The sequence below is a fragment of the Agelaius tricolor genome, unplaced genomic scaffold (assembly GCF_023055355.1).
Source record: "Agelaius tricolor isolate 1412-34295 unplaced genomic scaffold, bAgeTri1.0.p SCAF_6, whole genome shotgun sequence".
Classification (NCBI taxonomy): Eukaryota; Metazoa; Chordata; class Aves; order Passeriformes; family Icteridae; genus Agelaius; species Agelaius tricolor.
The window spans coordinates 17,670,065-17,684,497 of record NW_027269266.1 but is presented as its reverse complement, the minus strand read 5'-3'; the positions used below and the strand labels follow the sequence as shown (position 1 = coordinate 17,684,497).

Genomic DNA, 14,433 nt, shown 5'->3' with positions numbered 1-14,433 from the left:
CACTTGCACTGCGTCGCATTTCTAGTCCTGTTAACTGTCTGCGTCCTTTGACAAGCCAATAACATGCATGCTTTGTTGTTCTTTGTTTCTTTTCCATGCTGCTGTAGCTAAGCAGAAGCAGAAATCGGTAAGTTTATATCGACATCGCCTGTGTTTATCCTGCCACTGGCATCATTAGCATTATAACTCCAGATTAACAATGCAGCTATTCTAGAATTAATGATGAAGAGATGTATTGAGCTGATAGTGGATTCATTACAGGAAAAGAGGCAAAAGTTCTGTGTGTCTGTGAAACTCTGCTACATACTTATCCTTTTTGATGGAATAAAAGGACACACTTAGAAGGCCTTCTAAAATGTTTGAGAAAATTATTTCTAGCATTGTAATGCACCTCTCTAGTGCATGTTTATTCTTTCTATATCTTTCTCAATTTTTTTTTTCTCAGTCTGTTGAAATCATTATTGGAATCTATCAGACACTCAGTTTGGACTTTGGAAACAAATTGTCAAGTTCATTCTATTTTTAATTTAGTCTATACTTAAACTTCTAATTCACTAGGTGCAGTCTGCAAGTGCACAAGACCAATGGAAAACCTCAGACTTGTTTTGACAGTTTACTTCAGGTTTTTCCTGTTGTCATGTATAAATTATCAGCCAAATGTTCTTGCCATCCATCAGTGAGACTTTTTTAGTATCCCAGCTATTGGAAGTGGTACTGGTGGTTCCCAGGAGAGCCAATGTCTCTCCATAGATAACCTAGATAACTACAGAATTATGCAATTGGCATCCTGTTGCAAAAAGCTGCAATAGGTTTCTAGGGCCTTTGCTGGAAGAAGTTAGCAAGACATTAGGTAGCAGCCAAACTATGTAGTGAAATACCACATTTTGACTGTTTTGTTTTAAAATCTGTAGTCTTCATAGCTCTCATTCATTTGGTTTTAACCACTCACTTAAATCTGCAGGTAATAACTGACTGTTATAGTGCTTAAGCAGTGCCAAGTGACATTGTTGTCCCTGCTGTGGATGCTCTTGTGTTTAATAAGTAGATCTTTGTTTCTGTCTCTCTTTTCTTGAACTCTTTTACATAGTATTGAATCCTTCTCATTTCCAAAGTCACAACTCTTGGCTTTAGTTTGGTCTGTTAAGCCTGGTGTAGAAATCAACAGCGGGTTCTTGCTTCTGAGTAATTTCTTAATCATATTTTTGATTGGATAATACATGCTGGCATGTATTGGATGCTGTCTGCATAAGCATCTTTCAAAGCTGCAGCTTCCAGATGAACCACCTTAGACCTGGATGAGGGTTAGTCCCACATCTTTCTTTGACTCTGTGGTGCCTCTTTTCTTCCATATCAGAATCATTACTAGTGTTAGTGGGGTTTGTAATACTGACTTTTACACTATGTACTGGATGGCCATCCCAAAGTAATCTGCATAGTCAAACCACTGAGTAAATGCCATATGTTCAAACCTGCCAGTTTTTATTCTGAGTTCATATTTGAACTTGAATCTGCAGTGAAAGCTGTATAGTTCAGTGCCAGTCTCTTAGAAAATATTTGATTCTCTACTGCTAAATTAATGAGCTTTAATGCTTCCATTAAATAACTTCTACTCAACTTTCTGCTGACAGCTTCATTATTTCAAGCTGTAAAATTTAGAGAAAAAAATGCCCATTGCAACAGAACAGAATTTAAAAATACCCCATATTCCATCAAATAAGGTAATTTCTGTGCTTGCCCTGGTTGTCAAATAGCTGGTTAACTTCTAGCATGAATGCCTTTGGTTAAGTCAGCCATATTAAGACAAAGATCTTTTACATCAGGGCACTCATGCTAAAAGCACTTGCACAACTGTAATGAATTTTTCTTCGAATCTGTCTCAAATATGCTTATCAGATTATTAAAAATGTTTGCAAGAACAGTGGAGGACTGCTTTTGGATACAGGCCCAGCCTAATTGCAGGGGTTTGCTTTGAAACATGTTGAGTCAGATTCTGTGCTGTGAAAAATAAATTCATTTCACATGCTTATGATGCCTTGGGCACTGGTCTTCATTCTCATGTTATTAATTAGCTTTTGAAACTACAGGTAACAAAAAATAAATTACCTTGAGGGACATTCACAAAAATATTTTCTGTGTTTTAGACTGCTTTAGACTGCTGCTTGTGTAGCATTGTGTGCTGTCACTGTATAAATGTCTGTCTTTGTGGGTTTGTGTTTTGGAATGTATATACTTATTTTAATGTTATTGCGAAACACCTTGGGATACATTGAGTTCTGGAACAATGAACAATGTCTGTATTCTGTGATCTTGACTGATGTATTTGTACTATGTAAGCATTTGAAAAATAGATCTGGCATTTCTTTCTCTGTAACACCCACACATTTCTGGGTTTGGATTTCAGTCTTTTATTCCCAATACAAAGATAAACCAAAACTTTCCTTATGAACAAAAACTTCTTTTTGATTAGACCCCATTCATGGTGATATATATTGAACAGCCACTTACTAAAAAAGAAAAAATACCAAACTTAACATTTTACTTCTTTTTATATTGTACTGTGATAACAATATAAAATTTTTGCAACCCTTAAAAGGAGGCAATCTATTTTATCTTTGTATGTTAGAATACTTTTTTAGAAATTGTGCATGATACATCAGTTGGTATTTTGGTAAATATGGTACTACCAGAATCCATTCTTGGGTGGTGACAAGAACTTCCCAAAGTGGAAGAAATGCTATCCCAAGCTCTGCTTATGATAATTTTCTAGAAATACTAACTTGATCAGTCATTATTTTTATTTAATTTGTAATTGAATTGTGGGTGCTAATGCAAACGTCAGACTGAATGCTGCCATGGGAATTTGCAGTGATGTCACAATGTTTTTTCAAGCAGTGGGCAAATCTGAACATTTAAAAAAAAAAGGTGCATTATGCTTTTCACATCCCCTTTTATTTATTTTTCTCTTTCATAATTTCCTATATAAAATTTCTGTTGAAAACAGATGTCACAGTTGTAGAATTAACCATTTCAATTCATTAGTTGTTGGAAATGACCTTTTCAATTTACCAGTTAGGAATTATGCAGTGGGAAACGTGCATGACCCAGAATAAGAGTTTTTAAATATCCAAAGTATATATGAAAACAGTAGGAAACCCTAAAGTCAAAGAAAAGTTTTTTCAAAAGAAATCCCTGAACCTCTTTTGTCCTTATCTTGTGCTACCAGTTCCTGGGAAAAGTTAATGAATCTGAGATTCCTGTGACATTACTGGAAATTCAGAATTCCTAATACTTAGAGTGTTTAACACTTTGTCTAGGTGTTGTGATGCTGAAAACTTTTTCTGTTTTGCAGACAGAGCACATCCCTCCCTATGATGTAGTGCCTTCTATGCGACCAGTAGTTTTAGTGGGGCCTTCTCTGAAGGGATATGAGGTAACTGATTGTTGTAAATAGTTTCATTTTTTACAAAATACTGTGCTTCATTTGTATTTGATAATTTATAACAAAGGCAAACATCAGACAGTTTTTACTCCTACTGAATAGCTGCTCATTTTTATTTTACTTCATCTTAGAATTGAGATTAAGAATAAATTCCATTCCAATCCCATTGTTTGGATACAAGATTTATTGTCAGCTTTATTCTATAATATTCTTAGCATTTAGTATTATGAATTTCCTATGCAATTATTAATTTGTTGGTTTTTTCCTTCTAGGTAACAGATATGATGCAAAAAGCATTATTTGATTTTTTAAAACATAGATTCGAAGGGCGGTAAGTACTTTGCAATGCAAATATACTTCAGGTTCCATTTGGGTATTACAAGGTTTTACAGAAATTATAACATTGGACAAAATTAGAAATGACAGCTAATTCCTTGATCAGTGGACTATAAGTGTGGATTGGAAGTTTCCCTGACAGAGCATGCAGAGGCTGTGTTGCAGTGGGAAGTGTTCTGGGGCATATATTTGTTGAGAGTGGAAAAAAGGATGTCCTCTTCTTGAGGACTGTGACATTCATGCTCCAAATTGCTAGATATTTATCTACAGATTAAAAAGTGATTTTAAATATTTTTCAAGTGATATCTCATCAATGCTTCCTACGTTTTGAGCAAACTGGCCAGAGCCACATTTCCTCCTCAACTCTACTTCCTCACTTGACATCCAACTTGGAAAGAGTGGTGTAGGATTCAGACTATCTGGTGTATGGGATTGTCAAACTTTTGATCCCTCAAGATAGGAGCTTGGTTTGACAGTAGTTGTGGGCTCTGTAGTGGGAAGTTTCAAAAGGAGTGGGATGAGGGAGAAGAGCAGGGCCCTACCTTGCTGAAATACGCTCACCCTCGGCAGCACGCCGGCTGCACTCGCTGGGTTCTGATCCGAGTGGTTGCAGCACACTCCACTGTAACACAATGGGATTTGTATTTGAGCCTTCGGGTATTACTGTGGTACAGATGTCAAATGATAGTGGCATGATGTCAAATGATAGTCTGTCTCTAAAAGCAGTGCTGTGGTCTATAACTCCAACATCACAGACCCATGGAGCAGAGACATCAGATGCATTCTCCAACATGGTTATATTGGTATTGGATCAAGCTCCAGATTGATATGTCCTAATGGCTTGACTTTGGGAGGAAAAATTGTGAAAACAGGAAGATGTTATAATAAAATCTGTAATTTCAAGGAATGTTCTATTTAGTTTGGAAGTGGTCAGATCCATAACACTATTTTGTGTGTTCTGATGCTGTCAAAACTTTGAAGAGGGAGCTTGAGGGTTTTTTTCAATAGCTTCAGTTCTTTAAAATACCACACATTGTGGTTTAAGCTGGTGGATTTTCTCAGTCAGAATAATGATGTCAATACCTAATTTAGTAAATACTAAAGTAATTTACTAATTGCTTTAGTAAATTAGTCAGGATTGTCAAACCCTAGATAACACACCTTCAGAATTGGAAGTTAACATTTGTTGCAAGCAGAAGAAAATTACTGCATCTTTATATCTTTAAATATTTTAGAGCATGTCAGATTTTCAGTTGTAGATCCAACTGTGGCAGGGTGAATCCACAAATACTCCAAAAAAAAATTGTGTCTATAGTAGCAGATTTGAAGCATCCCAAACTTCAGTAGCCATTGGAATCATTACTTAAGGTCCTGAACAGATTTACACCAGAAATTCTCAGGTTCATGCTACTGCTTTGTGCTGCCATACTGTTGTCCCTGCTCTCATTGCAATTGTTTTGCAAGATTAACATAAACACTCTTTGTTCTGAGAGCAGACTTGGTCTTCCTGATGTGACGTTTCTCAAAGACTTGAAAATGTCATCAGAAAGATGGTAAAAAGTCTTAAAATTAAAAATAGTATTTTTCATAGACAGACTGATAAATCTGGCATTGTTCAGTATACCATAATTTCATTTTGAAAGGCAAAAATTTACTATTGCCTGTAGGAAGAAAGACTGGCAGAAAAGAATCCAAATCAACTCAAAAAACCAAAAAGCTGTAAAAGTTTGTGCAATCCTTCCATTAGCAAATAAAGAAAACTAATAAGTATCCCAATATACATTTGATTTAATTTTAAGACAAGTGGCATTATCTGTGAGGAGCTGTGCCAGAAATCACCATCTTTGATTATGCTTTTAGTTTAAGTTCAATCACCCCTAGATTTCCAAAATTATATTACTAATCAGTATTGTGCACATAATTCTGGTTTTTCATATTAACTTCTGGCTCTGTGACATTTTTTAGATAAGTGCATACACATGTTGAGTTCATTGGGAAATGGCCTATTGGATTACATTTCAGATGAACAAACAGCATCTGACTGTGCTTGCTAGAGAGGAGCCCCCCACTTAGCAAATCTATTTCCTCTTTTAAATGGCAAGTAAAATCCTACAAGGAAGAACAGGGAATATCATCAGTCTTATTTAACTCTCAGCACTGGAAAAATATGACCTCTAAACCTCATTAGACCAGAGAGTTTGAAAAAGAACTTAAGGGGGCATTTTGACCCTGTAAAGCAAAATATACCAAGGTAACTGTTTTCCTAGGAAGAAGAATATTCAGAAGGTTATGCAGCAGTGCAAACAACTGAAAGTAACCACTTCTTTCTTGGTTTATCTTTTCTCATAAACACAAAACTGAGCTTGCCAGATAGTCAACCTAGGCTTTTCAAGTATGTGCTTCTCCAAGTAACAGTTCCTATTTTTAGGTGCTAGCATTTCATTGCTAGCATGAATTTTTCTGGAAATTTATGGGTAGCTCTTGCACTCTGTTAGAAAAACACATTCTAGTAAGCTGAACAATAAAAAACCCAAACCAAAACAAGCAAAAAAACCCCTTAATTATATTGCTGGACTCATTTCCCTAATAAGCCTTACCTTTACCATTTAATTCTGCATATCCCTACATGTCTTACAGGTATGGCTGAAGTAAGCCAGGTTGTCATTCAGTATATTCTTGTCATTCAAGAAATCAGGGAAAGGAGAAACCAGCCTGTTCATACTGGGGATACTGGTGAAATGACCCTCACCAGTCCTGGAGACCCCAGGGAAGTCCCATCTTTTGCAGCAATCCCTGACCTCCTCCTGCCTCCCCTCTCCTAGGCATGTGTAGGAGGGTGATTTATCAGTAGTTATTGTAGCAATATTAAGTTAGATAAAGTTTTTTTTCTGTTCACATTGGGTGAAGCATACTGTGCTGCTGAGAACTTAGTTTCTTGTAGTCTTAGCCATCTTCTAGTGTTAAATGAGACTTCTCCCCACATGCCTGAAAGCTAAATAACGCTCAGTGCTATTTTGCTGTATTTATTTTGCAGTATATCAATTACACGAGTCACAGCAGACATCTCGCTTGCCAAACGCTCAGTGTTAAACAATCCCAGCAAGCACGCGATCATAGAGCGCTCTAACACCAGATCAAGCCTAGGTAAGTACCTGCAATGAAGCTGTCTACAAATTGCCTGTGAAGTATGCTACTCTCCTTCCATATGTGTAAGCTAAAAATAGCCTTCTCTCTGCTGTGGGAAAATCACAGTTCCCATAATTTAGAAATCCTGGCACTAGAAATCGTTTTAAAATCGCTGTCAGGTAAACTTCCAATAGTGCTGATTTTGGTTTATTCTGTTTGTGCTCAGTTTTCATGTTTCACTGTTGGCCTCAGTGGGGAGAGGCAGCCATCCATATAAAATCTGAAGACATGTTCTTCTGGTTAAATACTTGGAATTATATGAATATTATTTATACTATGCATGATTTTTAATGAGATTACTAGTAGTGATAGCTACTGACATGAAGCCTGAGAAAAATTATTGAAGTACACATTTTATGAATTTTTTATCAGTTTTAACTAATTGTAAGGTTGGTACAAAAAAAGGAAGAATGCAAAAAGGGAGATTTTTTTAAAAATTATATAGCTACATTCATAGCCAAAATATCTGTCATCTTACGTGAGTCTTTTTGTACTGAAGCTTGTCCAGTTGTATCAATAATTAAACATTTATTACCTAGGGAAAAAAAAAAGCTTAGCTGGGTAGTTGTAATTGAATGTAGCCATTTACAGTACAGGTGGCTGCCCTTGAACTTCCCATTGCAAGGTGTCCTTAGAGTCAGGAGGAAAAGGTGATCATTTTGGAGTCTTAATTCCTGACTGCCTTTGCCTTTCCTCTAGAGTGAGCTGTATCCAGGACTCTGCTGCTGTCACTGGTGCATTCCCTGTGTAGAGACACCTGGAAATAGCCAAGAGGTCTCAGGAAGGTTCCCTGTCCAAGGCAGGGGGCTGGAGCTAGATGACCTATCAGGTCCCTTCCAATACAAACCATTCTATGATTCTGAGATGAATCCTGCCAGGAGTCTACATCTACATACTTGTGTAAGGCTTGACTGAGATACGGGACAAAAATCCCATAAATCCTATAAGTCCTGCTCAAGTCCCCCGTCAAATACCAAAAAAGGGGGAACTTGCTACATCCCAGGTGAATACTCAGTCGTGTTTCTGCCTTTACAGAGCTGCAGGTTCCTCTTAGTAGCCTTTGACAGAGATTGGTTTCCCCTGAACACAGCATTGCATCTTGAAAAATTGTAAATTTTGTGAAACAAGAAAGTAGTTTCATTCATCCTATTAAATCAGTTCTTATCAGTTATGCAACAAAAAAATTTCCAACACCTGAACTGTGACTGAATATTTAATATTTGCCTAGTATAGTAAAACTTTTTAGAATAAGCTTGTCCACCTTAAAAATTTTTACTTCCCTTTCTTGAAAGTTTGTTTTGTAAAACCTTTGCTTTCAGCTATATGGAGGCTGTGAATTTTTTCTTGAAAGTAGTCTGTAGCTTCCAAGTGTGTCTTATTTTAAGTGTTTTCAAATATGAAAATACAATGTACCATAACAACATAATTAATATCTTTACACACAAGAATATTCTTCTGTGTGAATTTCAGTCTTGTCATCAAAGACTGTTTAATAATCTAATGAAAAGATAAAGTGTCACTTATTTTGACTAGAACTGAAAACTGGTAATAAGTATGAAGGCTAACTAGTCATGGAACAGAATCATGATGATTAAGCCTCATCAGCAAAGCTTATGCAATTTTGCAATACTGTAGAAGTATGTGCAGCAGTGAAAGCATATCATTAATTTCTCATATATGTGAAACACCTATCACAAAATTCTATACAGGAAAAAAAATCAATAAAAATTAAATGTTGCCCAATCTTGTACACCTTTACCTCATGTAGAACTGTACTCTTGAGAGCATCAACATTTTTTCTTTGTGTCAAGGTGCTTTTTTAGATGGAGGTATTTAAAATGGGAGTTCTGACAGAGCCTCAGTTTGGGACACCCAAAACATGACAATGTTTATATATATATATATGCAAATATGTGGATAGATAGGTAGATGTGTCTCTGTAGTTTTTGTAAGAGGCCTGTTATTAACTAAGATTTCCTGCTACATATCAGGTTTTCAGTTGCATATAATTGTTCTAAAAATTAACTGATTTATAAAATAACTTCAAAGACCTTTGACCAGAGCAACTGGGTCATTCTAGCATAAAGTTAGGGAAAAATTAATTTTACGTATGCGAAAATATTCTCAAACCCTTTTCTTTCAGAAGCTGTAATACTTCCATTGTTTTAGTAATCTAACAGGGTTTTGAAATTTGGTAGTGAATTGAACAAAATTTCAGTTACGTATTTCTGGGCAATTTTATGAAACTAATGAGAAAACTTGACCAAATTATTAGAAGCTGCTTTTAACACATGCCAAGTTTTGCATCTGAATTGATTGAAGACTCAGCTTTCCTTGGGAAGGAAATGCTGAGCAGAACCTGCTCCCAGCAGGCTGAGTCAGGGCAGCCAAGCAGCAGTGAGGTGAAAAGATGCTCATCTTTCAATTTGCAACCCCTCCTTTGCTGTGCAGCATGGAGAATGGAATAAAAAGTCATTTACTTGAAAGATGTTCACCTGGAGGAATAAATGGCAGGCCAGGCTAAGGCAGGAAGGCAAGTAGTGAAAATCCACTATGGAAAAAGTTGGACATATGGAGAAGGAGTTGGGATAGTCCAACCCACTGATAAAGCACCTCCAGGTCAGTGGTCTAGGCATGGGATAAACCATGAGAGGACAGAAATCAGACAGGAAGTCAGGGAGGGACGTGATGTGGCAGCAGTGTCAGGAGGAAAACTGAGATAAAATAAGCTGGAGTCAGAAAAGGTAACTGCTTTTGTAAGACAGTGGAAAACTCTTGCAGAAGGCAAAAGAAAAAAGTACAAGGCATGTTACAGCCTGTTCCCTTGCCTATCTGCAATGTACCTCAAGGCAGAAATAAGAGTCAGAATCAAAAAACATCATTGTAGTCTGCTGGTAGGTGACAACACACCACTGCTGTGAGTATTTAGTTGGCTGAAGTAGAAGAGGTGATTGGCAATATCACTATATAGTGGATTTTTTTTCAGTTTGCGTGATGAATTTGCTATAAGTCAACAAAATATCCTATTAAAAGAATATTATTAGTTTTACAAATTCAAGCAGTGCAAAATAAAGGTTAGGAAGTGATAATAAGAAGGCTAACTGTGCAGCATTTTAATATCTTTAGGTTATATATGCTGTGATCCGGTCTTTGATCAAATATTTACAGACTACTTTTCCACCAGTCCTCTGTCTTAATATTTTTGATAAATGTATAAAACAGGGTGGAGAATTGGAAGCAATGCAATTGCCCCAGTGCAATAGTGGCTTTTGCTGTTTCTGATACAGAACTACTGCACAGTACTGGATTAGTTATTCACAGACTTTATGAAGATGGCTATTTTTTTCCCAGTGTTCTTTGCATGCTTCAAGCATCTTCTGTAGAAAGACTGAGTGTTGTAGCTGAAACAGAAGTTCAAGCTTTGGACCTGTCAAATAATAGTGTATACCATCAAAACCAGCATGTTGCATGGTAATGGACCGCCTCTATCCCCCTGGAGAGGGGGGATAGAAAACAGGCAGTCCTTTATGTAGTACTGGAGCTCCTCTTGGGAGCTTGTAAAATGTCAGCCTTGTGGATCTTCATTCCCCAGAAGTTCTCTTATTTTAGGCTCTACTCTTTGCAGACATTTAACTGGGGAGGAATTCTTTTCATTCCCAGCCTAGCTCAAAGAATTTTTTCCTTCTCTCAGATCAGTACTGATACTCTGTACTGACAGTACAGAGCAGCATCAGGAATGTCCTGAGTCTTAGTACTCACTTCTAAAAGAAGCTTCAAGGTTATGTTCCATTTTGGAAGAAAGAATCCCCAGGAATCAGGATTTCCTACATTTCTATTCTGAATATAATTTTTACTGGTAATTACTCTGAAGAATCAGACACCACATTTCTGAAAATTAATCCCCCCGAATTATTCATAACTGTGATTATTCTCTATAATTCAGTTTTCTCTTTGGAATATACGAATAATTCCAGCTTCTCACCTAACTGGGATGTTTCAAAGGGAAAAATCTTTTTTTCTGCATATACCACCAAAGTAAGCTCCACAAAATAGCCTATAAATATTTTATGCATTCTGTTTTCAGAGAAAGATTAGAGCCATGTGTTCTAAATGAGATGTGAAACATGTATTTGACAATGAAGAGAAAGTAAATTATTCAGTGGCTTCTTATCAGTTGTCAGTGTATGGAGTTGCATACTGAATGAGAGAGCAGCCCTAAAGAAACAGCTATATTGTATGTTCCTGGATGTGCTCTCTTGGAATACAGATCACAAAAGATTTGGTTTAGGAGAGATATTTTGGCATTTCATATTTTATCAGCATTATCTTTGCAGCCAATAGTATTCTGTACTACTACAAGTCTTATAGACCCATCATTAAATCAGGACTCACATCACATTAGTTCTTTTCTAGTATCTGCTGCAGATCCGCTCAGAGTCCTGGAAAATGATTTTTTTCTCTACCTACATTTTCCCTTCTATAAAATGACAATTAATAGGGTCTTTTTCCCAAATCACTGATCACTGAGGGGGGAAAGAAAAAAAAACCCTAGAATTTCAGCAAATACTAAATTCTAAATTTGTGCTGTTTTTTTTTGTTTTGTTTTGTTTGTTTGTTTGTTTTTGTCCAGACTATTTACAATGACTTCGTTCTGGCCTAGTTATTTAAAACTGGTATTTATCACAAAAAATTTTTGTTCTCGTTAAGGAAAAACAGTATTTGTTTTGGTTTGTTTTGGTTTGCTCTGAAATGGCTTCCTGGCTGCACAACTATGAGCTATGAGATGTGGGGAGATGAGTTGCTCTCTTCTCTCTCCTCCTTGAACAGTCATTGGCACGTGGACAGAGATCTACGTGGTTTATTCCTATATCTGGTACAACTTAAAAATGCCTTTATGCAAATATATATATACATATTTTCTGTATATATATATATATATATATATATATATATATATATATATATATATAGCAAATATATATATATATATATATACATATTTAGAACTGCTTTTTGTTAATCTAAATTCCTTCTTCCTACCAGACTCAATGAAAAGCTATTTTTTTACTCATCAAACTTTGTGTAGTGGTACCTCATGCAGCCAGGCCACTGATCTACCCGTCATTTATGATCACGTTTGTGAGCACCGTTTGTAACTGCAGCAGAGAAGGCTATTTCTTAGACTTCTGAAAATATTTTATTGGTTTTTTATATTTTAATAAGTGTTCCATTAATTAATTAAGTTAGTAAAAAGGTTCTGTGCTTGATCTATTAATACCAAATACTTTTCTCTGGAAAATAAATGTACCTCTTTTTGAGAACTCTTACCTTATCACCCAATACAGGTCTGCATTGTTGTACATAGCACAGAAAAGAGTGAAGTGAGCACCATTCTTTGGAATGATTTAATAGACAAACCAGAATTTCAAAGAGATATACACCAACAATGTGATAATCAAAACTAGGAATAGCCACAAAGAACTGGATTTACAGGATTATAAAGGAGTCTCTCTCAACTTATAATGCTACACACACCTATCGACTGACAGTTTGCTTTTGTAATGGAATCAGTTAAAAATAGGCTTGGTATTTGACTTATTGGAAACCAATGCTGCCACTGAGTATTTAGTATAAAAATGTTCTCGAGAACTTTTTGAAAATAGTGTCTGGCTCATAAAGATTTAGGTGGATAGTACAGTCTTATTCCTCTGTGTCCCAGTTTGAAACTGGACACTCTCTAATTAAGCGTGTTTTGATGTAAAGGGAAATGTTTGCTTGTCAATATTGTTACATGTTTTAACACGTGAGATGTTAGAACTAAATGGAGGGAAAGGGCAAATTTCTTTAAAAGCCTAGAAGAAATCTGTAATTTTGTACAGATTTTTTCTCCAACAATGTACAGTACGTGGTTAAACCTTATTCATTTGAAAATCAGCACCAATTGGTTTCGTTAATTCTTTATATGGACACATGCCATTTGCAGAAACTGAACCAGCTTTGTGCTTCTGCTGCATTTCTTTGTCAAAAGAACCCAAAGCTTTTTCTGTGTATGTTATACTTGTTATAACCTTACCTCATGCTGTATGCTTTGTACAAAACCTGATTGTGTTGGCTTTCTCCATTCTTTGCTTCATTAATGCTCTCCCTTTCCAGATGTTTTAGGTATGTATACAAGCTTGCAAATTACTTTTCCTGCTGTTTTGTGTTCAGTGCTCTATTGTACCTGACAGAACCACCGTGTGTTTCTTGCATCTGGCTCACTGACAGACAAAAGCTGATCCTGTACTGTGTTGCTAAGTCTTTCTTTTAGAAAACCTTGCTGGTTTTCCTTATTTATTTTCAAGTAATTCTAAAAATAAAGTTGACATTGACAAGTAAACACCACAAATTAGGTATCCCATTGTGCATTTCTGAGATGTGTGCACCTAATCTGCCTGTTCTAACACAGACACGTGACCATGGATGTAAAATGTGTCATTGTCTTTATGGTAAATTGATTGCCATCACGTGCCTGGGAGTGTTTATTTGCTTTCCATGTGCATATGCAGTAACCTGGCAGGCATTACATGCACCCACTTTGCATGTGCAATTGAGCACCTATTTTTGGAAGGCTGTCTCTAAAAAGCAAATAGAACTTCCATTCACATCATTAGGTTAATACCGTGAAGTTTTGTCTTCTGAAAATGAAATATAAATGCTCAAAGAGACAGTTGTGGATTAGCTGTGCAAATTTCAACCTTGTGGGCTTTTTTTTCCTTGATATTTGTGTGAGAAGGCAATAGAATGCTTGAAACTATGGTAACAATTTATTTGTTAAATATATACATATGTGTGTATATATATACATACATACATACTGCATATTTTATACATACATGATATTACTATGTATTTTCCGTGTCTGGTAATTTAATGACAGTTGTGCTATAGGATAAGTTTCAAGTAAAGGCTTCCTCAACTATAAGTCAAAGGTACATTTAAGAGAGTGCTAGGTAGGCCTCATAAAAATCCTTCATTGCTTACAGAGGCCAAGGAAAAGGAATGCAAAATTTGGACTTAACCAAGAGTGCATTTCCTTCCCAAAGTCTCAGAGTTCAAAGAAATATAGTTCAAAGAAAATAAAGGAGATGTTCAATGTCTTATGGAAAATAATGATTGTCCCTTAATAATTTTATGTTCAAGATAGCTGTGACAAATGTCCATAACTCTCACTCTCAAATGTTAAATATGTTAACCTGGTAAACCTGAACCTGCCTTGAACCAGAATGCAGTAAAATAGCAGCTAAGAGCTTTTGGGTTTTCGTGAGGATGTAGCTATACTTCTTTTTGCCCACAAATGGAGAAAGAGTAGCATGAATTTAGTGAACCTGTTATAATTTATCAGTCTCACATGTCCCAAAATACTGTTTTATCCTGCTGGAACAGCCTTGATTCCTTAACATCTAATGTCAGAATTTCCCTAATGAATTCTT

The 14,433-nt window shown here is 36.1% G+C and overlaps 1 protein-coding gene across 10 annotated transcripts in view; it reads left to right on the top strand.

Moving 5' to 3' along the window:
- The window catches only part of CACNB2 (calcium voltage-gated channel auxiliary subunit beta 2), a 247,196-nt gene that overhangs the window by 211,078 nt on the left and 21,685 nt on the right, over positions 1-14,433 (top strand). For 7 of the 10 annotated variants that reach the window (XM_071428848.1, XM_071428847.1, XM_071428854.1 and 4 more), the window contains 3 exons: positions 3,350-3,430; positions 3,712-3,770; positions 6,810-6,919. In XM_071428848.1, coding sequence (XP_071284949.1) covers positions 3,350-3,430; positions 3,712-3,770; positions 6,810-6,919 — 250 coding nt within the window. Of the gene's footprint in view, positions 1-107; positions 128-3,349; positions 3,431-3,711; positions 3,771-6,809; positions 6,920-14,433 lie in introns of all 10 variants that reach the window. The other 3 variants (XM_071428850.1, XM_071428849.1, XM_071428857.1) reach the window with 1 other exon arrangement.